This window comes from Mustela nivalis (genome assembly GCF_964662115.1).
Source record: "Mustela nivalis genome assembly, chromosome: 18".
NCBI classification, from domain to species: domain Eukaryota; kingdom Metazoa; phylum Chordata; class Mammalia; order Carnivora; family Mustelidae; genus Mustela; species Mustela nivalis.
In genome coordinates, this window is record NC_139037.1 from 38052401 (window position 1) to 38077134 (window position 24734).

At 49.9% G+C, this 24734-nt stretch overlaps 1 protein-coding gene across 13 annotated transcripts in view; it reads left to right on the forward strand.

Moving 5' to 3' along the window:
- The window catches only part of ZNF536 (zinc finger protein 536), a 423689-nt gene that overhangs the window by 249777 nt on the left and 149178 nt on the right, over positions 1 to 24734 (forward strand). For 11 of the 13 annotated variants that reach the window (XM_082711302.1, XM_082711297.1, XM_082711306.1 and 8 more), the window contains 2 exons: positions 17794 to 17946; positions 23339 to 23392. In XM_082711302.1, the coding sequence (XP_082567428.1) occupies positions 17794 to 17946; positions 23339 to 23392 (207 nt within the window). The remainder of the gene's footprint in view (positions 1 to 17793; positions 17947 to 23338; positions 23393 to 24734) is intronic. The other 2 variants (XM_082711298.1, XM_082711299.1) reach the window with 1 other exon arrangement.

The window sequence follows — 24734 nt, forward strand, 5'->3', positions numbered from 1 at the left end:
GCATTCACTTAACTTTTGTTGGTTTCTATATCAATGATATAATATATGATGGTCACATCATCATCATCATCATCATCATCATCATTATTTTCTGGGTGTTTGGCCCCCCGGCAGGCATGGCCCCCTCAGAGTGAAACTCAGCCTCCTCTCGTCCTCATGGGCAGTGCGTCTTGCTATTGGCACAAAATAGGAGGCCAGCGGGTGCCCTGCAATGGAGCACAGGAGCAGGGAGCACAGCTCTGGGGGCCGTGTTGATAAAGCCGGGGGCTTTCCAGGGGCTCACCCCACAGCCACAGATTTATGGTGGGATGTCCCCAGCGCTGCCTGGCTTCCTGCTCCTGAAAGGAAAGCCCTATAAGTTAAAAGGAGAACATTTGGAAAGGGACCCGGTTGAGGAACCGATACGGGGCAGAGATTTGTTCCCAGAGGGGGCAAGGTCAGGGAGTGAAAAGCAGGTTCTGTCACCATGTTTGCTGTGACCTACTTCTCCCCGACAAGCGAGGACCAGAGAAAGAACTGCTCACCTCACTGCAGGACGCACAGGTCGCCCCCCGCCGCCCGAGTCCCTGATGCCCCCTGTGCCGTGCGGGCCACCCTGCCTGCTTCCCACCCCACGCCCTGTCCCCATCCCCAGAACACTGTGCCAAGCTCAGAGGGTGCACCCTGCGAATGTCTGTTCCCTGGAAGAACACATGCACATCCGAGCAAAGGTGGGGGCCCCAGCTGAGCCAGAAACGAGGCCAGAGAGTCTACTGCACTGTAGTCCCTTGGTCAGACCCGCTTTTCTCCTTGAGGAAGCCCTACAAAGAACGCCCTGGAGGAGATAATAGCAGTGTCTTTCACAATGGAAAGGTCAACCAACATGTGTTTATTGAGTGACTCTGTGGGCCGGCCCTTCGCTCCGCTTTGTAGGCGGTGACAAGACAGGCGAACCCACGGGGTGCTCTTGGTAAGCAGGTTGGAATCTAAACACACAAGAAAAATTGGAGAGCAAGCCGGAGCAGCATGGCATTGTGTAGAAATATCCAGAAAAGGTTCTGAGGCTTGGGGGTGTGCCGGGAGGCCAGGGAACGTGGCTGGGCAGGAGCACTGGACAAGGCAGGTCGAAGAAGGTTGGCCGTTCCTGCCTTCGAAAGAGCTGAACGCCAGGTGTGGGGAGTGCGAGGCCTCCAGGCCAGTGTGGCGGGCCCAGCGGGTGCCAGTGTCCCCCCTTTGCAAGGCCCAGCAGCCCTGCCCTGGGACAGAGGGCTTTAAATATCGTAGCTCCCTGTTTGCTCCCTCTCTCTCTCTCTCTCATCACTGCCCTTCCCGCTGAGCCCTCTTTGAAATCTGACTAAGGTTGTGAGCGCATGTCTCGGCATTTCTGGATGCAATTTGGTATCATAGCAAAGAATCAAAGGATATTTGCTATCACTTTAAAGTATGTTTCTCTCCCTCTTCCTCTGAGCACCTGACCCCACAATCATCGCTGGCTTTGAAATAATAGGCCCATCATAATTATGGGAATTAGTCTGGAGGCTTCTGCCTTATTTGCTCAACCGAGGTTACTGAGGCCGTCTTTAGGGGTGGAAAGGGTGTCTGGCAACCGCAGGGTGGGGACAGCCAGGTAGCAGGGCAGAGGGAGGGGCCTGGTGGGGAGGAGGCGCCCCCTCTGCCTAGCCCAACAGCCATGACTCCTGGGGACAGTGGTGGGCCTGGTTTCTCCGGTGAAGCTAGGGGTGAAATGCCCCACGTTTGTAAACGCTGAACCCAAATTTAGCAAGTGGACGCTCTGTGTGATGGACGTTTGCCACCTCCCTGAGTGCTGTCCCCACATTTCACGGCAGCAGAAACAGAGGTCCAGGTACAGATAAGGACTCAGGCTAGGACACGAAGGTGGTGGGCACCATGTGCTGTCTGTCTCCGGCTCCAAGTCCCCGGCTCCGGGGTCTGAACACGTCAGACTCTTGCATCAGCATGCCGCCCACACTGCCTGCCACTTTCCAGAGGCTTCCGCGTGCCCTTGGCCAAGGATGGCAGGCAGCCGCACTGTGCCTTCGAACCTGTGGTGCACAGCCTGATTCAGTCACTGCTCGGAGCACGCAGGGCTGAGCGCCGCTGTCACCTGGCAGCTGGCTCGGTCACCTCCCCTTCCGGGCTGTGGGGCAGCGGCAGGGTGGCGGCCCGAGGCTGGGCGGGCAGCCGTCCTTCCAGAGGGCGGCTCTGCTGTTCTTACAGGGTTTTAAGGGAATAGACCGAGAGTTAATGCAGAACTCTTTCTTTGACTTAATTTATTATAATGTATGTGGCTAAAATGTAGATCACACTGCTGTTTGGATCTCCGTTTTGATTCCCAAAATTGCAATCATGGTAGGTGGATTATAACCATGCTTTAACATACAGATGAGGAAATGTATTCCTGTGCAATTTTCCCCTAAGGAGAAGTCAGAGGATCAGGGGCAGGAGTGTTGAATAACCTTGCAACACTTAGTTGTCTCTCTCGGTTATGGGATAGAAATTAGCATCACAGGACAATATGTGTTGTGAATGTAGCACTGCGTGGAATATTCCTGAGGAAGAGTCTCCAAAGAGAACACGGGAACTGATGAGAAAGGAAAAGTCACCAGAATCCGATCTAGCAACGTGGCGTCGCCCTTGTCAAATTGTTGTTTGTCCAAAAAAGACCGCCTGCCTGCTATGTGCCAGGCACCTGGCTAGAGGCTGGGGATTCCAAGGGAAAACCAGACAGACCAAAGATTTGCTGGGGGAAGCGAGCGTAACAGTCACCCCTGCGTGATGCCCACCAAGGGGTGAGCTGGGAGGGGGACAGGGGAAGGGGTGGGAGGCTCTGAGCACCTGCAGGGCCAGGGTTCCAGGCTGACGGAAAGGAGCATGTAGGGAGCATCCCACAGATGGGGAAGCAGAGCCCTCTTTCCCAGTCAGGTAGTGTGTGCAGAGCAGCCCCCTCTCTCCTCCCCAGGAACATATGTCCGGGCAGACTCTTTCCTCGGGCCCCGACACTCAGCAAGAAGTAGAGACAGAACAGACGGCCTGATGCGCTACCCCGGGGCGTGGCCTCTGCTCTCCCAGCAGCACAGCCATCCAGGGCCAGCACCTGCCCCGCTTCTTGCATGCACCCCAAGATTCTGTTCCCCTGAATCACACCCCCTTTACCTGCCCCCCAGCATCTAGGACAGGGCTCCTGGAGCACCCAAACCACACCCAGTGTCTGAGGTCTGTGCAGACAGGTGCTGGGTCCTGGCCGGGGCAGGCATGGACAAGAAAGGCCTTGGGGCAAGAGAAATTGTGAACAATCTTGAACAGCAAATGGGGCAGGTGCGGCTCCGGTGAGCAGGCTCTGTTTCCCTTGATGGGAGTCGGGCTCTGGCAGTAGAAACCTTGCAGGGTCTGAAGGAGAGGCCGGAGGAGTACCCTGACACCCCAGGGTAAGTGGCTGGACTGACAGGAGGCGGGGCTCTGCAGAGGCCAGACTCTCAGGGTCTCCCCTCCCCTCGGGGGAGAGCTGGCTGCAGCCCATTCCCCCCAGCGCAGGCCACCAGGCTGCAGTGCGATGTCATCTGGCAGGTCCACAGAGGCCAGCAAAGAACTTAAAAGGAAACGATGACTTCCTTTATTTACACGTTGCTCAGTGTTTACTGAGCACCTGTTCTGTGCTGGGAAGCTTTAGAGACACAAAGGTGGAAAACTAAACTCCGTCCCAGCCTTTGAAAGAGTGGACCTTCTAGAGGGAGCATCCGAAATGAGGCAGGCATCATGCTCGTGGACCAAGTCCCAGACTCTGGGTGATATTGTGAGTCTTGGGTTCTGGGGTGATCCCAAAGTCAGAAAACATCTCCCAGAGGAAATGTCCTTGGGGCAGAACCCTCAAGATCGAGTGGGATGAATCAGACAAGCAGGGGGTGGTGGTGGGCCTGGAGTCTGGGGTTGGTGCTTTGAAGTGGGACCCGAGTGTGGTGAGCTCCCGAGGTTCATCAGGAAAAAGGTTCTCGCCTTTCTCCAGAGCCAGGAGAGCGGGCCCGGGATTCTCACGATGTTCTGGGGATACCTCTGGACTGATCCAGAGCAGGTCAGGGTGGGGCCCCCCTAAGCCTTGTTGAGGGAAGTTTCCAGCTCACGTCATACGTTCAGTCCCAGGTCACCGCCCTGGGCCCAGAGGACAACTCCAAGGCTCTTCCTCCGTCTTCGGGTGTACTTTCCCAGGACAGTGCCCGGGCTGGTCAGAGGGAGTGTGGGCTCCAGTCTCCATGCTGCAGTGGGCAGATAGGGCAGAGACGGTTAGACGCAGCTGCCCATCGCCCCTAATACTGGCCGTCTCGTGGATAGGCGGAGCAAAGCTTGGGGAGGCCTGAGCCGCCCAAGACACTGTCTGCTCCTCTCTCTCCATCATCCCAGTCCTCAACCTCCCTGGAGTTTTTCCTCCAGTCCCCACCCCCACTGCTCACCTCAAAGGGACATTTGGAGTAAGTCGGTCATGTCTAGGCAGTGCCTTGACGACAGGTGGCGTATAAGCTATGACATCGGGACTAGAAAATGTAGGCGTGATGGGGCCTCGGGCTTGGATTCCCCACCCCAGTGACTGGTGGCATTTGGCACGGGGGACATGATCGTCCGAGTCTGGCAGTGTGAATCCTCCTGGGAATTCCTGGGGAGGGAAGCGCTGGCCGTTTGACAGGCTCCCATGGCGATCCCCTTCGATGGACCGTTACCTGCCGGGTTCTCCTGGTTTTCTGCGTTGTGAGTGTTTGGGATCTCGGTAGAGGAGCGGACTGTTCGTTGAGAATCTACCTAATGCCTTTTCCGCATACTATTTCATTTGGTTTTTGCAAGAGATTGCAAAGTACGTGCCATTCCTCCCACTTTACAAACTGTGTTTGGAGGCTGGGCCAGGCTCGGGAACCTTTGCCCAGCACCCGGAGTGGCAGGGCCAGACCAGAAGCCAGTGACGGTCCTCCCGTGCCGTGGTGACTCTGTGGGATGTCAGGGGCATTACGGCGTTGCAAAGCCACTATTTCATGAGATGCTCCGTTTCCTTTGTGATATGTACCATTATCCAGTGATTATGTAGTCGTACCCACAAGGGGCCTAAGGCTCACAGAGGTGTCACAGTGTGCTCGGGAATCACAGAACGGAGAACCTGAACTCAGGTCTTGGAGTCCAACAGATGGCAGTGTCGGGAGCTGGTCCCTTCAGACCAGGCAGTCTCGGAGCCGGTCTGGAGGCCTCGCGGACACCCTGCTCTGGCCTGCTGTCCCCGTCCCCCACAAACGAGGCTTCTTGTTGCCACCCCTCCTCCCTGGGGGCTCCTTACACGACACCCTTGTCCTGCTTAGTCTGCTCCTTGGCCCCTATCGGGATTCCTTTGGACGCGTCTGTGGGATTCGCAGAGTCTGGAAAGTTCCCTTTGAGAAATTTGCCAACACTTGATACTTTTATCTGCGATCAAAGGAAGAAAGAGCAGGCTTGACCTTCCTGTTAGAGGCCGCTACCCGGGAAGCTGGTTCTGCCGGGAGCTAGGGTCAGTTCATTTGTTCAAGAACCATTCCCGCGCTCGTGTGTCGGGGGAGGAGCGGTGTGTCACCTACTACACGCCAGATGTGGAGGAAGAGGAACTGCAGCCTTGTTCTCCGCCAGCCACATCTGGAAAGAAAGCTGGTATCAGGGAAGAACGACATCCAGGCTCTTCCCCCAGCCAGAAAAGCAGCGGAAGCCTCGCTCAGGATTGAACTGGTTGCTCTCCAGGAACACGCCCGATACATCACTGGGTAAGGTCACCCAAGCAGATATCGAGAACTGCCAGGCTCTTCCCAATTCCCGCAAGAAGGGAAACAGTGAAAACTTTGCTAAAAGTGCCCTAGCCATATTTGCAACCGTCCACTGCCCTTCCAGTAGCCTTGCCTCGCCGCATAAGGACACGGGACAGGGAGAATCATTCTCCAGGGCGTCTGGCTTTGTTTTGCCTGCAGGTACCAAGAGAATGGACAGTGGGGTAGCCTCGGCCATAGCTTTGGCTCCTCTGCTCTGTGGCCTGAGCCAAGGCCAAAGGTTTTGCTTTTTGGAGTTGCACCCGCTGAACAACAGATCTCCAGAAAGATCTATGTGCTGAGATGAACAGAACAGGAGAGATTATGATAATTATTATTTTTTTTTTTGCTAATTTTTACATGTCATCCAAAGTAATTATTATTACAGGGTTTTGAAAGGCTTAGCATTTGCTCAAAAAATTTTAATTTTGATTCAGTGATAGTGTTTTTCTGATAAAGGTTCTCAAATTAAAAGGGCTGGAAGAAGTCAGTGAGGCTCAAAAATGGCAGTAACTTCAGAGCTGGCAACTGACACTTGTTTTCTGCCACTGTTTACTCTTCAATAAAAAATGCATATTTACCATAGCAACCTCCGGATCACGTGACGCCCTATCTTACCCGCTACCCTCTAAAACAGAATAGCTTCTTAAAGAAACACACACATTCTAATAGGCATGCCTTTCAGATGCAAAAATGTGTTCTTTATAAGGAAAGCCCCCTTCCCTGGGATTTAATGCTAATAAACACGTCATCTTTATAGAAATCATTTTGGTCCCGTGTCTTAAATTTCAGGGCCTTCATTCTGGAAATCAAAATAAAATTACTCTTCGAAGCCCTTTTGATTATCTTGAGAATTTGCTGATTATTTATTTTAATACCGTTCTAAATATATATATATATGTATTTGCATTTATGTGTGCATGTGTGTGTGTGTGTGTATTTGTTTTTCCTCCCCAAACCGCAGCCGTTAGTATTATTTGGAAGGGAGTCTGGTGTAGGTTCTAATGACCTGCCGCGTCATCTGTGATTAAAGATTGTCATCTATGTGAGGCTCGCCTGCAGCCTGAATTGCTTTTCTCTGTTAACTTGAGAGAATTTCCTGGGTCTTCAGAGCTTTGGGGAAATTGCACCACCCCGAACTTTGAGGAAAGGAACATTGTCCGTCATTCTTGACCTTGGGGATGTGTCTGGTTCCAAAGCTTCAGGCTCGTGAGGGGAGGAGAGCCCTAAAGCCACAGGCCTCTGCTGTCCTCACTATGCCATCGTGGCACAGGACAGGTCCCTTTGGCAATATTCCTATTAAAAGCTACCATTCATTGGGGCATATCCTGCACCAGGAACCATGCTATGAGCCGTCATGTCTGCCCCCTGTTTTGCAGTTAAGGAAACTGAGCCTCAGAGAGGTTTTATGTAATTCACCCAGAAACACAATTCTAAGAATTGGTGGAACTTGGTTTTGACCTGAAGCCTTGGACTGGGAACCGTTTCTGCTTAGGGTGTGGCTGGACCCTTTCTGTCATACTTAGGGCTAGAAGGACAAGTAGGGATGAGACGGAGGAGGGGACAGTGTAAGGCACTTTCCAGCTCAGAATGTTCCTCTGGAGATCTGCACGGCCTTGCCCTGTCCCAGATTTTTGGAGCACCCTCCACACTCCGGCTTTTACCCGGGCCTGGCAGCCACGTATCTTTGCAGATGCCATGGTCCTGGGGCCAGGCAGCGTGGTGGCAACGTGATGGCTGTGAGATGAGGACTGTGGCCACGGTCAGGAGGCCGGGGACAGGAGGGTTCCCCTTGAAGCAGGCCTGGCGGATTTTTAAAATTCCTTTCCACTGCGTGCGGACTGGTCTGAAAAACAAGAACATATTGTGACTCCGTTATGCTTGGTGGCTTTGCGGGGAAAAGCCGAGGGCGAAGTGAGGCAGGGCTCTCCACGGCCAAGTGGCATTGTGACCTGAAGCTCGGAGGAGGAGAATCGCCCAGACCCCACGGCCCGGCCAGCCAATCCGACGGCAGCGTGTCCACGAGCCATTTCATAATTATCCATCATGACTGCCTCCATGCTGCCTCAATAGATTATTTAAAATGGTACATGTTCTTCCCAAGCAACCTCAAGTCAGCCTGCACTGTACATACATACAAGCCGGGAGAAGTAATTGCTTATCATGTATCTCTTTGTTCCAGACACTTTTATAAAAGAGTATGTATTATGTATGGTGTGACCTTCAAATGTCAGGAATGTGTTGTGCAATAAACTGTCAATATTTGTGGTTATAAGGTACTAGATGACTTTTACAATAATTGGAACGGCTATATTAAAAGCTTGGATCACTCAGCTGGTTAAAGAGAAAGACACAGGCCAGCGTTCATCGGGGACTTGCCTTCTGCCAACGATTAAATGAAAGATATTGCAAGGTGCTTAAGATGTCTTCTTTGTTTAAAAAAGAATATGGCAAAACATGTCTCCAGGGGAGACGTTATCTCCAAATCATGCCTTCTCCTTTCCGTGCACTCGAATCCCAAGAGAAAACTCAGCCCCACAAGTTATGGCGACTGACCAAGTGCATTTTAAAAAAGATCAGTCCAACCTGCGGTCGATGTCATTTTGGTAAGAATTCCTTGAAACCTACCAGCAGCCAAAGACATCTCCTCTGGTCTTCTCCTTAGCCTCCACACCGCACCCCCCCCATAACCAAATGAAGGGGCTGTAAATTATCTTAAGAGGATCTTAAAAGCTATAGTTTTTTTTTTTCTTATAAAGAAATAAATGATGTAGAAATCTTTTGGGAATTTATGCCTTACTGAAAATAGAGGTTTCTACAGTTTTCTTTCTTTTTTCTTTTCTTTCTTTCTTTCTTTCTTTTTTTTTTTAAGAAAGGAGTACTTCATTTAAATGATGGAAAAAAGGCATAACAAATATTTTACAATAACTACAATAGTCATTGGAACGTGGATTACTTTAAAAATATCTGTTTCACTGTATTCTTCTACCGATTAAGTTCTCTTTATGCATGGGGGGGCACTAATTCTTCTCATGCCAGTGAGATCTTTCTTTAAAAGCCAGAAAGTGGGCAAGGGAAATAGTGAATGGCGCCTTAGCACCATGTTCCCATCTTCTAGAAAACCCACCTGTGGCCTTGCTGATTCTCAGTGTGTGTTCGTGGTTCCTTCCACCTGCTTGGAGAGGGAGCTGGGAGTCTCTTCCCCCGCCCAGCCCACCTCCTCCAGGAAGGCTTCCGGCATGCCCCTGACCTCCTGTGCACTCTGCTGGCATCACACTCCAGCTCCTTAAGATGCTGAGCCCTTGGGGGGCATTTCTGGTGTTTTGCTGCTGCCCTGGGTCAGGTTCTCCCAGGCTATTCAATGCAATCTCCCTCTTGAGGCCTCCAAATTTCAACTTGTTTTCCTCCTCTGATTCTTTATTGAAAAATGTACAGTTAAAAAAAAAAAGAAAAAGTGTGTGTGGAGTTCCTGCTTTGAGCTGAGGGCCAACCACAGGCGGCGATACAAGGCCACATGGCAGTAAATGGCCCATGTTCGTGTGCACCCATGTTCTGGAGAGGGGACAGGTGGTAAGCAGACAATGCATGGGTCCCTTCGTATCTGCAAGGGGTGGTAGTTGGATGCTATGAAAGTGCATGTGGGGCCTTGGGAGGTGTGTGGGTCTTCGGATGACATGATCAGAGACCCCTTCACCTTTGGGACCAAAGCCCGAATGTGGGTCTCCCTGTGAGTTCTGGGGAAAGAGAATCCCGGGTGGAGGGACAGCAGGAGCAAAACTCTAAGTTGGGGGACGCCTGGGTGGCTCAGTTGGTTAAGCAGCTGCCTTCGGCTCAGGTCATGATCCCAGCGTCCTGGGATCGAGTCCCACATCGGGCTCCTTGCCCCGCAGGGAGCCTGCCTCTCCCTCTGACTCTGCCTGCCACTCTGCCTGTGCTCTCTCTCTGACAAATAAATAAATAAAATCTTAAAAAAAAACCAAAAAAAAACAAAAAAACTCTAAGTTGGGTGCCAGCTGGGAGAGCTTGAGGAGAAGAGAAAATGGTCTGGAGTACAGTCGGGAGTCTGAGGAGTTCAGCGCAGTTGTGGGGCGCCTGTAGGAAGGGGCGTTGCAGGCCATGAGAAAGAGTTAGGGGTAGAACCAGTGGCCTGCCCGTCTGCTCATAACCAGGCTTTTCTCCGGAGGTGGCGGCTCCCTGCCGGCCAGCGGTCCCCAGACTCAGTCTCCTGCCTGGTTCTCCTCCCCCGGCTGGGTTCACAGATGATCCCATTCTGCACTGGGCCCCTTCACCGTCTCGGGGATGGGTCCTCTCGGGTCCCTGGCCGGGCCTGAGGGAAGAGAGGGGTGTGCAGAGCCCAGGGAGACCCATCCCACTGATAATGTCTTGTAGGTCACTTCTGGGAGGCCCACATGCTGCCTGCCGCAGCCATGGTCAGTCACAGCCCCCAGGTTGGGGACGAAAAGCGCCTGCCCATCGCCGGCCCTGAGGGCCTGGGGAGGGCTGGCAATGTGGTTGTCAACAGCAGCGTCGCTCAGTGCCAAAGGGAAGAGACCCCATGGGTGGCCCAATCACCAGCGGGGGTGTCCCACACACTCCCCTGCCAGACAATTAAGAAAGGGCTCTAGGCTTGGTAAAACCAGAAACACATTTGGCCCACAGAGCTTGATTTTGAAGCCCTTGTGTATTTTAAGGGAAATTTAATCCATGTGTTTCTGATTCATTTTCACTTAACTCATCAAAATGTTGCTTTAGAGAAGCTATTTGAGATCCTAGTATCTTATATTTTCTCTCTCTCCAAATTGTAGCCCTTTTAATGACCTATTTCCCCAATTCCAGAAATCCTGTCTTGCCAAAAGCAAATGGAGCTCTGCACGGTTTTGAGCTTGCGTTGAAGGTGAGAAAAGGAAGCAGCAGAGAATGTTTCACCTCTCCCCCTCTCCCCCTTTATGCATGGGGTTCAGCTCCCATGTGCTAGGCTTGCCAGGGAGCCCTGCCCTGGCTCTAGTCCTAAGAGCCCATAGGGAACTGACCTTCCACAAGTGGACATCCTTTTCTAAAATAGCTCTCTCTTTAAACAAATACTTTGACCAGTCCATAGTAATGCCTAACTGTTTAACATGACTATATATGGCATCGTAACGGAGAACTCCGATGAACCAGAGACACCAGATTAATACTGACTCGGGACGCAAGTTTCGTCTCCCAAGAGTTAAGCAGAATTATTTGCAGAAACGTTCCAATTTTTCTGCATACCACTAATTTAAAATCTTTTTTTTTTAAAGATTTTATTTATTTATTTGACAGAGAGAGATCACAAGTAGGCAGAGAGGCAGGCAGAGAGAGAGGAAGGGAAGCAGGCTCCCGGCTGAGCAGAGAGCCCGATGTGGGACTCGATCCCAGGACCCTGAGATCATGACCTGAGCTGAAGGCAGTGGCTCAACACACTGAGCCACCCAGGCGCCGCTTAAAATCATTTTTTTTAAACTAAAAGGAAGTCTTCCCTGAACCAGGCATCTCTACCACAGCAATCACTGTTCTATCTGGGTCTGTTATTTTTAAAAGTTTTCAAAACAAGGGAAAGTGTTAAGCTTTGGAGAGGAGGTATATACATTCCCTCGGACCTTCTCCAAGGCATTAGTTTTTTGTTTTTGTTTTTGTTTTTGTTTTTGTTTTTCTCCTGGAAAGATTTTAAAGTGCCGGTATCTGCGGGCAAAGGAATTTAAAAAGATGCAATTTTTCCGTGTTCTGCTCACCCCTTCGACTCCCCAAATAGTTTTCTTCTTCATTAATGAAGCGAGAGCCGTGCTTCTGAGATGCTCTTTGCACAAGGCAGACTCTCAGAATTAACTACACAACTCACCTGGGAAAACGCATTTTCTGTTACACAGGAAGTTCCCTAGAAATTAAAATGCCACGGCATTTTGTGTCATGAAGTACTAAGTGCTCAGGTGTCCAGACAGCGCCCCTAGCTGCGTGCGGTTGCCGGGAGATCTCTTCCGTCCCTCTGTGGACTCCGCAGCAGGCTCAGCAGCCTTGTTGTGTCTTTTAACGAAGTCTTCCCAAGATCTGCTTCTGGACTTGTGAAGGCTGAGGCCACAGCTTGGCAGGATGGAGTGAGAACAGGCATACATGCACACTTTGAGAGGAACCCTCTCTTTGCTTTCAGTTTTCTGTCTCCGCTCTGTCCCTTTTGGTCTCCCGCCCCCCCCCCCAACACACACACACCCCGGATCAGTTCTGTGAGTCGGTGAGACCGCCTGCAGGACTGGGACTAAGCCCCTGACCAGGAGAGGAGGATGCTGCCTGGGCCGTCCCCCCGTGGCCTCCGATGATGACGGCTCTCCAAATCTCCATGGCTTTCTCTCGTTGGTGCAAAGTCTGGCGTGGGGTGTCTGCCAGCCCTCTGGAGACTCAGTGCCCCATCGTTTGTGATTCTTGCCACCCCAACCCTTGTGTTGCAAGGCCACTGAGGCAGGGGGAGAGAGGGAGCGCAAGGCGTCAGCCCCAGCTATTGGCCGGGACTTACCACCTGATCTCAGCTTACTGCAAATGAGGTTGGGGAAAGTAGGGGCAGGGGGGACTATTTAGGGGAACTGACTGTCTCTTTCGTTGGTTTTTCCCTCCCAGTTCCCTGAGACCCATCTCTGGTCTCTCATTTGGCTAAGGATGAGGCTGGGCTGGGCAGTGGGGGAAGATAGCCTAGAAGGCAGGACTGCAGGAGTCCAGGGAGCTGGAGGGGAAAGGTCGGGGAGTTCCATCCTCTGGGCTAGACGGAACCAGGGCAGGCGGTGGGCGAAGGGATTTACCCGAGGACCGCCAAGCGTTAGGAACCCAGAAGGAAAAGATGCCACCTCCTGACTCCCAAGCCAGGCTTCTTGGCAAACAAGCCTATTTTAAATATGTACCAAGGAAGCTCAGTGTTTAAAGAGAACCTGGGGGGAAATCTACCCTTAAAATACAAATGTATTTCATTAACTAAGTTTTTACACTGCAGACATATATATGTAAGGTTAAGTGTATAATGAGGCCCCGTAAATTCAAATTATATTCACGTCCAGCTGGATGGCCAACTTCGAGGATGGATTCAGACAGCGGCCGGTAGTATTTTGTGTGTGTTTAGGCTTTAACTTTTGGAAAGTTGTTTGTCTTCCTAAGCATTTGATTCTTTGTCTATCCAGGCTGCCGGTCTGTGGCTCAGCCGAGGAGGAGACGAGGCTTCTAACAGGTTCCGTGCTGTGTTTAATCCCCCTGGGTCTTCCTTTCTTCCACCCTCCCCCTGTGAATGCTAAGGGGGGGGGCAGAGGAGGCAATGCACCTTAACGTCCCCTTGATCTAGGCCAACCTTGCTGTACACTTGGAGGATTAGAATAAGCAGATGGAAATGTGAGAGGCATGGTGTCTGACCTTGAGATGACAAAATTAGAAAGGCCTTGTCTTATGTCCCCTCGCCTCCCAATAACTGATACTTGAAATGTAGCTTGCAGTGATTAGGTCTAGCTTCTCTTTCTCAGCAAGCCAATATCAGCTTGTAGGAATAGGAGAAAGCTTGTGGGGGTTCTGATTCAAGTGGACAATTCACTTATTCTAAGTCAAAACTCTCGAAGGGTTACACAGATGCCCTGTGTCCCTCTGGAGTATCATTTGTTGTATCCGCATAGGACATCCGTTTCTGAAGAATAGAGCTCATATTTAATGGGGTCAAGAAACGAAACAGGAGCCCTTGGAGTTCTTTCTCTGCCGTTTCCCCATCACATGAGGCTTAGAACCCACCCAGGCTAAATCTAGCCTCTCAGTCTGCAGCCAGATGTCTGGTCCTGGGGACACCCCGGCCTCTAGAGTCAGCAGGATGGACGGGCCTTTCTTTCACAGATAAGCCAGGAGGAGCAGATGACAGGTCTGAGGCTGACCACTTTCCATCTACCCAACACACTTAGAGCAAGTGTCTGATCAGGGGAGAAGAGATGCTGCCGGTTTTAGGAAAAGGACTTAAAAAAAAAAAAAAAAAAGCTGAAACCAATCCATAAATGGTCCAAGGAAGGATGACAATGTGACTTTTTTATGATGCTTCTTCCTTTCTACTGCCTGTGTCCTGGAGAGGCTGGGAAGGCCGGTCCATCTCTAAGCAGGTCCTATGAAGCGACCAGCGCTGTGGGACCACAGTGAAAGCCTGGGGGCTCCGTTCTGGGCAGCCTCGCAGGAGGACAGCCTTCTGTGCTTTTATACTCTGGGTAGAGGAGGAGTCCTCTTGGGTTCCCAGTGTGGTTGGACCGAGTCTGACACACTGTGCTCTCTGCTACCCATCCGGGTTCGGGTACCCACTCCCACACAGGCCCTTCGAGGGTGTGGTGTAACCAGGCTTCCTCAGCCACGGTTGTCCTTGGCGTTCAGCCGCTCGGACACTTCCTGGGACCACCCACAACTCCCCTTCATCGTAGCTCAGAGTTTGTTTTTTCTAGTTGGATTAGTCTAAGAGTAAATGCCATAGGCCTTCTGGCCCTCCGAACAAAACAAAACAGAACAAAACAAAAAATAAAACACCATTTCTGTGTAGAGTGAAAATTAGACTCTTAAATCTGCAAAGAAAGCTGTTTATCTTACAAATTTATTCTTTTTATTGGGCCACACATGTCCAAGATAGAAAGATAAAAGGGAAACAGATACAGGCCATCACTTAGACTGACGTAGAGTGAGGCCCTTCTCATCCTCAGCTTCTGTAGAATCTTCCAGACTGGAACGTGGGCCATATCTCTGTATTGGTCTATCATATGCCCGGGACAAGGACTCACTGAAAACCACAGTAGAAGTTTGTCCTCCCACCTTCCCATGGCTCACAAATGGGCTCTGTTGGAGGAAGGCTCTGGGGAAGGGGCTCTCGGGCAGGTGGTGCAACATGGGGCTTTGCAGGAATTAAATGTCAACAGTCCACGCCTGCCTACCACCTCTGTCCTGAAGCCAACATCCGGGGCACTTAGTTCTGCTTATAATTCAAACTGACAGCTGTTGGCCTCCTCCCTTAAATAGGGTATCTTAACTCTGTTGCAGGGAGCACTTGGCGGAATTTTAATCAGGCTCTTTGTGATTTTTTTTTTAACATCTTAATTTTGTTTTATTTGTTTCATGTTCCAAGATTCATTGTTTATGCACCACACCCAGTGCTCCATGCAATACGTGCCCTCCTTAATACCCACCACCAGGCTCATGCAACCCCCCACCTTTTTCCCCTCCAAAACCCTCAGTTTGTTTCTCAGAGTTCACAGTCTCTCAGGCTTTGTCTCTCCCTCCGATTGACCCCAATTCAGTTTGCTTTTCCTTCTTCTAATGTCCTCCAAGTTATTCCTTATGCCCCACCAGTAAGTGAAACCATAGGATAATTGACTTTCTCTGCTTGACTTATTTCACTCAGCATAATCTCCTCCAGTCCTGTTCATGTTGATACAAAAGTTGGATATTCATCCTTTCTGATGGGCGAATAATATTCCATTGTATATATGGTCCATATCTTCTTTATCCATTCTTATGTTAAAGAGCATCTACGCTCTTTCCACAGTTGACTATTGTGGTCATTGATGCTATGAATGTTGGGGTACAGGTGGCTCTTCTTTTCACTACATCTGTATCCTTGAGCTAAATACCCAGTGGTACAATTGCAGGTTCATAGGTAGCTCTATTTTTAATTTCTTAAGGAATCTCCACACTGTTTTCCAAACTAGCTGCACCAACTTGCATTCCCACCAACATTGTAGGAGGGTTCCCCTTTCTCCACATCTTCTCCAACACTTGTTTGCTATCTTGTTAATTTTGGCCATTCTAGCTGGTGTAAGGTGGTATCTCAATGTGGTTTTGAGTTGAATTTCCCTGATGGCTAGTTTTTCATGTGTCTGTTAGCCATTTGTATGTCTTCGTTGGAGAAGGCATTCTGTCCATTTTTTGACATGACTATCTGTTTTTTGGGTGTTGAATATGAGGAATTCTCTATAGATCTTGGATATCAGCCGTTTGTTTGTGGTGTCATTTATGAATATCTTCTCCCATTCCATGGGCTGCCTCTTTGTTTTGTTGGCTCTTTGTGATTTTAAGTTGACCTCACAATCCCACAAAAGGAAAGCTGAAGAATGCTGGGGGGACAAATGCAACACATTTGGGGTTGGCGTGGTTGGAGGTGGGAGGGTGAATGGGAAACGGCATTCCAACTATTTCAACCCAAGTTGTGGTTGACTTGAAGTTGACATCTGGCCATTGTTTCCCTGGGCAGCAGCCCCTGGTGGACCTAACCTGTGGGCTGTGGAGCACCCCACTATGACTGTAGGGGGGCACTGGTTTGCCATGAAGTGGCAAAATAGATCATTTTGTGCCCCCCCCTCCCTGATTCAATACCCCTTTAACACATTCATGTGGTTGACCAGAAAGCTGGTGCTAGGTGGGTTGGGTTCTAAGATGCCTGTAGACCCGGTCCTGTTATCCATGCAAAATTATGAGAGCAAAGATTGCTGGGCAGACAGACCCTTTGAACAGCTCTTCCAAGGTTGGTTGGAGGAGTCGAAGAGCATGGGATCAAAAGTGAGCCTTCAAAGAACTTTTCCAGGGTGATGCTATCGCTGTGCATTAACCCAAATGCAGAGAGGATGCTTGAAGCCAAGGGTTTCCACGGTTGCTTGGAGCCAACATCCAAATAAGAATTAAATGTGATTGCCTTCATCTTGTGCACAGCCTATAAGTCTGTCCCTTTTGGCTGTTAGCGGAGAACACCAGGAACGGATGTTGTAGAATAAAAGCAATTTGCATTTTCCATTGCTTGGAAGGTACAAATCTTATTTATTCTGCTTCTCTGCAGAACTCATAGGTCTGCTTATTATCTGAGAAGGTCCCCTTGTTCTCCTAGCAGATCCACCATGGGGCCCAGAGGGTGGGCTGGGAGTGGCATCAAGGACCCCGCCAGCCCCAGGAACTTGAGTTCTGTGCTAGGGGTGAGCGTCCAGCTCTGCAGGAAGGCCCGAGGAGAGGGCTCCAGTGCCTCCCCTCCCAAGAGCTGCAGATTCCCGGCTCCTACCCTGCTCCCTGAATGTCGCCTCTCTGGCAGTGCGATGTCGGGTCTCGGGTATTGCAATAACATATCCTCCAACCACTAGATATTTTCACGGTTTTATTTACTATTATGTCCCATCATTTCTGTGCAGAAGGCAGCCGTATGTAAATTTTATTCCATTTTCTAATGGTTTGGGTTACATAACAAATAACAGCAGGAAGGAAAATTTGTATTGATACTTTACAGAGGAAGTTCTCAAGTCACTGCACAAAGATTTAACTGCTCGGCTCGAAGTTTATGGGAGTTTTGCAGCTGAGTTTCTGCACATGACTTTGAATATGTCACTATATGTTTATCATGGGCTAATTGTGGAATCGCATTTCCATACTTTTTCTTCTCCCTTTCATAAGATTACAGCAGCCCGCGATGGATACCAAGCTCTACAAGGAAGAAATGATCAGTTGTGGATAATTGTCTTTCCTGTCCCAAAATAACTGTATGTCTGCATGTCTTCGGGACTCGGCCGAGACACATTTTTTTCCCCATTTGTTGCTAGATATAATGCAAATGTGATTTCGATCTTATAGCGAGCTCTCACCAGCTAGTCCATATTACAAATTAATCAGATTCAACAAACACCAACATTTTTAAACTTTTGGAAAAAAAATATTTAATAGAAGCTAAGCAAAAGAAGAAATCAAACCAGCTGCTGACACAGCTGTTTCTTTTCTTGTTTAATTCAGTTCAATATAAAGGTACCATATGCTGCTTAAAATGATGATGGGAAAGATGAAATAATTTAAGAGAATAACAAGAAAATACATGAATTGTCAGCATTCTGTCAGATTTAAAGAATGAAATAGACAGGTGTAGTATTGACATGTTTAACTTTGTGTGGTGTTAGCAGTTTTTGTGCGAACAGCTTCTGACGTGCTGAAGTGATGTGAGAACGTTTCTTCTCCGCTGCAGACATCGGCGAGGAGGCTGGGAGAGCCGCCGGGGTCCAGCAGCCCGCGCTGCTTCGAGACAGGAGCCTGGGCTCGGCCATGAAGGACTGCCCGTACTGTGGGAAGACCTTCCGGACATCCCATCACCTAAAGGTGCACCTGCGGATACACACAGGTGAGAAGCGTGGGCGCGTCGCTGTGTGCAGCGTCCAGCAGAGGCCACGCTCCCTGGCCCGGGTCACCCCCTGTGTTGCCACCAGCACTGCCGCGCTCTCCGTGGGCCAGGCCGGACCCCGCTGCGGTGGGGGACCCCGTAGGGTCCTTCCGCCCCGGTTCGTCGCTGCGCGCCAGCCTCCCTCCTGAGCCGCGATGGGCGGGTACACACAACCCCCCCCTGTGGTCCGGGTGTAGGAGGAGGATGCTTGGTCATGGTCGCAGGGTCGGTTTGGTGGTGTGTGTAATGGAGCAGGACCCTTCGTGCCCTGGCACTGACCAGGGGCCCTGCAGGTGCAAAGCTCCAGAGCCAGGCTCAGACTCTGAGTATGAAAGGGAACAGGGGAGCTCCCTTCCTAGGTTCCCAGCTGGGGTTCCGGGCCCACACCAGAGGCCGGGCTGGTGGCAGCAACCCACTGCCCAGGATGGAGGACTGGCTCTGCGCTGAGTCCCCTCAAAAGAAAAGTGGAGGTGCTCTTAATCAAACAGGTGAAGGGGCTGCTGGACCACGTGGTCATTTCTCCTGTTTCTGCATCCTCCTAGCACTTTGAAATCAGGACATTTTAGAGGTCTGTGTGCCTTGTCCCTTGGTCATTTTTCTTTTCTTTCTTTCTGTTTTTCTTTTTTGTTCTTTCGTTCTTTCTTTCTTTCTTCTTCTTCTTCTTCTTTTTTGTAGCTTCTCTGCTAGTTGTTTGCACATTGCCAATACAAAAAAAAAAAAAATCTATCTGAGATATGGACACCTCCATTTTCTTTGATTTTTCTCCTGACACTTTATCTATTGGAGTATGAGCTGCTTCAGAGGATAGACAAATATGCCATCTATTTTCAAAAATAATTGTGGTCTATTTCCCCAGGAATCAATAAAGCTCAGGGTTGTGCAGGATATTTAGTGCATGTGGGCCTCATGTGCAGCGTGTGGTTAAAGAGAAGGAGGACCTCACCTGGAACCTCACCTGGTGCCCGCAAATCTCCCTGACACTGAGAGGGGAGCCCTGAGAATGGGGGGGCAGCGAGCCGTGGGCTGCCATCTTTATTCATGGCCAAGGCACGGTTAAGCCTCACCATCGTCCATCCCTCCCAGCCGGCAGAGCCCTTCTCTCCTAGAGTCATCCACGGCAGAGAGGGAGCCGCTGAGACAAGGCACCTGTTCGCTCCCTCCCCCAGGCCCTGTGGGATCTGACCCATCTTGCGTCATTCTTCATTTTCATCTCTCTCCAACCCCATGGCCTTCTTTGGGCTCCCCCAGTGCAGAGAGCCAATTCCTACCACAGTGCCTTTGTACCCACCATGCTGTCCCCCTGGAATGCTCTTCCTCCAGGCGGTCACTGGGAGCTTAGCTTGCATGGGAGCGCTTCAGAGAGACCATGTCTGATTATGCCGTCTAAAATATCCCTCATGCCCCTTGTTCAATTTTCTTCCTAAACTTAGCACTTCCTGAAATGATCTTGTTCAGTTCAGTGGTTCATTTCCTTAGGAGCTGTTTGTCTTCCACCAAGTCAAATGTGAGGGTTGCAATATTGTCCATGTTTTTAATCGCTGTACTTTCTAGAACCCTAGGGCCTACCATAGCCCCTAACACATAGTAGGGACACAATAAATTTATTTGAAAGCTTGAATGTCAGAACAAACTTGAGAATAAGTGAGTGACCTTCTTCCTGTAGTCTCTGGACTGTGTTGGGTGGCATGGAAGGGATAAGGGCAGTGAGGAACATGGACCCTCCCCCAGGGAACCTGCGGTCCTTTTGGAAAGGCAACCTGTACACATGAGCCCATTGGAAGCCAGGATATGACAGTTTCAGATGGGAGACTCTCTCCCCCAGAGCTCAGTGAGGGGGTCCTGAGTGTCTGCCTCAGGGCCTTTGCACTTCTCTGCCAGACAGGTACATTGGCTTGTTCCTTCATTTTCAGAGTTTAGCACCAATGTCCCCTTTTCAGTGAGGCCTTCCCAGTGATCGGGCTCAGGACGAGGCAGCTCAGATATCTGGCCTTCTGAGATCACACCGATGTCCACTTTCTTCCCCAGGTTGAGTTGTGATGGTAGTTGGGGAAGGAGGGGGCACAGATGCCAGGAAGTGGGAGGCAGTCCACTTCCTGGGGCACCCATTGTTAGGCTGTCTGCAGGAGTGTGGACACCTGGCCAGGCATGTCCTGTGTACTGTCCTTTTATTAGCTGTAGACCCAGGCCCCTAGGTCAAGCTTACCATGTGGCTGGTGGCTCACCGCAGCAGAGTCTGCCCTCCCAGGCAGTGTGGGTTAGGAAAGAAAAGGCAGTGCCTCCCAACCAGGAGTTTTGCTGACCCCGTGGGACCCGACTCTCATCAGCTGGCCCATCAGCAGTGGTAGACACTCTGCAGAATATTTCCAGTAAAGCAGGACCAAACCTGGCAGGAGTCCCACTGAACACGGGTGGATGCAAATGGATACCGCTTTTTGAAGCTTGAAAGCCTGATAAAGGTTATTTCCCCTCCAAATTTCCACTTCCTCTGCTTCACAAACTTCTGAGGTATGTGACCATAGTCTTTGGAGACGCTGAGAGAAGCAAGACAGGGCTGTGGACAGAGGCATTCCGGAAACTTCCCAGAATAAGGGAGAAAATGACAGAAGCCATGGAAACATCACATCGCCAGCCCCCCTCAGAAACAGCATTTGCTGTGTTTAAAAGGCAGAATGGTAACCAGATAAAGATCAATTTCCTTTTTATCAAAGAACAAAGAAGTTGGAAAATGCTTATACTCGTGCATTTGAATAGAGCAGAAAGTGTTACATGTTCTAAATCACCAAAATAAACATCCATTACGACAATGTTGAAGTGTAGATTACACGAGCAATTAAAAATCAAAATCAAGCTATTTGTTAACGAACCAGGGGACCCTGGGCTCCGATTGCGGGGGCGTCCTATGCCGCCTCGCCCCTTTCTCTTCGTGTTCTTGGATTCCGAAGCGACATGGCCAGCGGGCAGCCGCCTATGAAACCGAATCCGTGTTTTCCAAAATACCATCTTCTGAAGTTTTTCCATAATGGACCTATACGAGCACATTTAAAAATCCAGTGTGTAATAAATATGTTTTAATTGGTCGGGAGATGAGGTGGTACATTCACCGTGTTTTCCCGTTCTGCTCCATCTTTATGAGCTGTCTCAATCATATAACAGCCACGGGTAAAAACCGCTTTCCTTTTTTAACTCCACTACACACTCACTCAATTACTGCCCTCCTCCTCCCGACACCTGTGTATTAGGGAGGTGCTGAGTAGATGCCCCGTCAGGTTGCCTTGAACACCTGGGGGCTCAGGAGAGCCTACAGGAGCTAGACCGCTTCTGCCGGCCCCTGAGCCACAGCCAGATCCATGTGGGCTGGGCGGAGGCACGCGGAGGACTCTGGGGTCTCACATTCCAGAGGCCACCCCACCCTGGCTCTGGCGGGACAGATGCTGATTCCTGCCTACCCAGGGGAGGCTGAGCTGCTTTCCCATTTCTCACAGTCTCTGGGGCTAATTAAGATCCGATCACTTGATGTGTGTCATTGGTCTTCTGGTGTCCACGCTGGTGATTTGAATTCAGAGCCCGTCAGCACAGGCTCAGAAAGGAAATGGTGTCAGGGCTCTCTAGAGAAATGGTATATATAATGTACAATATGTCCTATGTATATGTAATATATATTATAGATAATCAAATAATAGGTTATATATATGTATATATAAATATTTATGTATTTTATATTTTTTAAAATAGTGTATACATATACATACACACACATATATATATATGTATGTATGTAAAGGGATTTATTGTAAAGCATTGGCTCAGTCAGTTACGGGAAGCTGAGACATCCTAGGATTGGCATTCGGCAAGACAAGCTGGCAGACCCAAGGGAGTCAGTGGGGAAAGTTCCAGTCCAAGGCCAAGTCCACAGGCAAGTGAAGGTGGCAGTCCCAGCTGGAAGACAGGCCAAGCGAGAGAGTGAATTCTCCCTTACTCAGCCTTTTGTTCTGTTGGGGCCTCCAATGGACTGGATGAGCTCCCCCGCTCCCCCGCCCCATATACATACACGCTGGGGAGGGCAATCTGCTTTACTCTGTCAGCCCATTCAGATAGCTCATCTCATTTGGAAACGTCCTTTCAAACACACCCAGAGTAACGTGCGAACAAATGTCTGGGTGCACATGACCAGTGGACACACAAAATCAACCATCATGGGTGTACAGCAGCAAGCGTTTAATCCTGATGAGCTACAGGAGGCAGGGATGTCTCCTAGGTGGCCGCCGACCGAGGCTGGGCTGTCATTTCACGATGGGCTGGCTGAAAGTGCACTTCCTTCTTTCCCTCCCTGCCCCCTCCTCCAGCTCCATCTCAGGGAGACCCCCAGAGCCCCGCGTGTCCAGTGTGCGTACAGGAGGTAGGCATGTGCTGATCCGTCGGTCTCTGAAAGGCTGGAGGGGGGTGTGTCCCCCACACGAGCCCCGGATGTGTGTCACCCCACATGCTGGCCGCGGGACCCCAGGCTGGGTCCCCTCCGACGGCTCCCCTGTGCGTCAGCTTCCTTAGGAGGCTCGCTGTCATCCCCGGAATGACCACTGTAGAGAAATGTAATAAGGAACCTCACTCATGAAAACTTGGAGGCACGAAAGTTCAGGGACTAATTAAAAATAAATCTCATTAGTTTTTTTTTCCCCCTCTCAAATTATGCGAGTGGTTTATTAATCTGGTTTTGATGTGTTACATGCATTGGTCCAGCCCGGAGTTGAGAACCTCTTTATGAAAATGGATTTGTGCAGGGAAGCCAGAGGTGGTTTTCAGGGGCTCTCGGCCGTGGGCAGGGTGGGCCGGTGGGCACGCCCAGCTCTGTTCACCCGCCCCGGGAGGGCGTCTCAGTGAAGGGGACACTGGATGGGGTGCCTTCATTGGCTCTTGAGTGCATGCTTATTCCCAGGCAAGGACCACCCTTATGTCCTGCAAGACCCTCCAAGGGATGTGTGCCCAGCTGGGGGCGGGGGCCGGGATCATCCTGCCTCCTGACCAAGGCTGTGTCTACACAGTATGGTAGCTACCAGCTGGTCACAGGAAAATGCGGCCAATAGGGACAGGGTAATAAGAACAAGAGTATTAACAGTGGCCAGCACTGTGCCGAGCCCTGCACGTGATTTCCCTCCTCAACCCTCACAGCAACCCGGTGACCAGGGGCCACCCAGATATGGGAAGTGACCCACTCCAAGTCTCCTAGCATTGACTGCAGGGTGCAATCCAGATCTGTCTCCTTATCGCTGTGCTGTATTGATTTTTTTTTTTTTTTTTTACTTTTCTGGGTGGATTTTTGGGCCTGTTTTAGGGAATTAATGCAACATTTCTTTGACAGTGTGTGTCCACACCATAACCAGCGGGAGGAAAGGAAGTGACTTGTACCCACAAGGTGTGTTGACGCAGCCTCCCGGCGATGTAAAAGGGAAGTACTGTACACCCCAGCTCCTCCTTTACCCCTAACTCAGACTGGCCTGCGGCCAGGCCTCCTTGACCCCACGTGCCTCAGTTTCCCCATCAGCACAGAGAGGTTAGGGAGGCAGTGAGGCAGGGAAGCGGTCACTGTGGCACCTGGAAGTGTGGAGGGTGGCGTGGAATGACTTGCCGTGTCAGAAGACGATAAATGACCACTGCATGCCGATTTGGAAACTATCTTTCATCTTCAGAGAGCTTCCCAAGGGCCAGCTGGTCTCTAGATGTGGGTGGAAATCTGAGTTCCGTGGGCCTGACCCAGGTGCCTAACCCCTGATGTCCACATCCCTTACCTTTAATGCTTCTCTGTTTCCTCTCCTGGCTTAAGTTAACCAGGCTATTTTAAATGGTCATGAAAGGACACTGAATAAATATTCAAAAATAGATTGGCTGAAATGGGGGCTTTCCCCTCTTTTTTTTTTTTTTTTTCTAAAAGGAGAGCATGTGTTGTTGTCATTAGTGAGGGACAGTCACCTGAATAATGACGGGGGAAAAAAAAAAGATCTGCTTGCCCCCAAAATAATTCTTTTTTCCCCCCTTTTTGTTTTGAATTAAAATTCTACCCTTTTTTTTTTTCATTTCTAAGATGAATGAAAAGCCCATTTTACTTCTCCGCGGTCCCCCAACCTTGCTGTTCCTGCCTTAATGACATCCCAAACTTTTGTTGAAAATAATTGATTGAATTTAAATTTCCTTAAAAGTTTAAGAGGTAATGTTACAGTATAAATTTCCTACCAAACACTAAGTAGGGAAATATCCATTAGTGAAATTAACTACAGTTTCTAGGTAGCTAACAATGTGCCGTATACAGTAGGGCATGGCTAATGAACACTGCAGTGGGTGATATTTCATTATACAAATTAATGCTCACATTTTAATGGGAAAGTCACATAATGAATCTCGGCTTCAGTGACAGCAATTAGAGACACAGATTGTCCCCTTCTGGACAAGGCACTGTTTAGCAATAAGCAGCTGTGTGAAAAGTCTTCAGGTTTACAACATATATATGCTTTGGGGGAATTAGTGTACAATTTATATTAATGTACTGAAGCTCTGCTGAGAAGGCACCACCGTATTTATCTCTCCTGGTATTAACTAAGTAAAGACATGTAGAAAGACTAAATAAATATCAAATAGAGGATGCAAATACGGGGAAATATTCGGTTACTCGACTTAAAAGTTAAAACACTTTTAGAGATTTAGCGCATACACATGTTAGAAGCGAGAAGCCCTCCCTAAGAGCTCCCTGAATGGATTTGCGA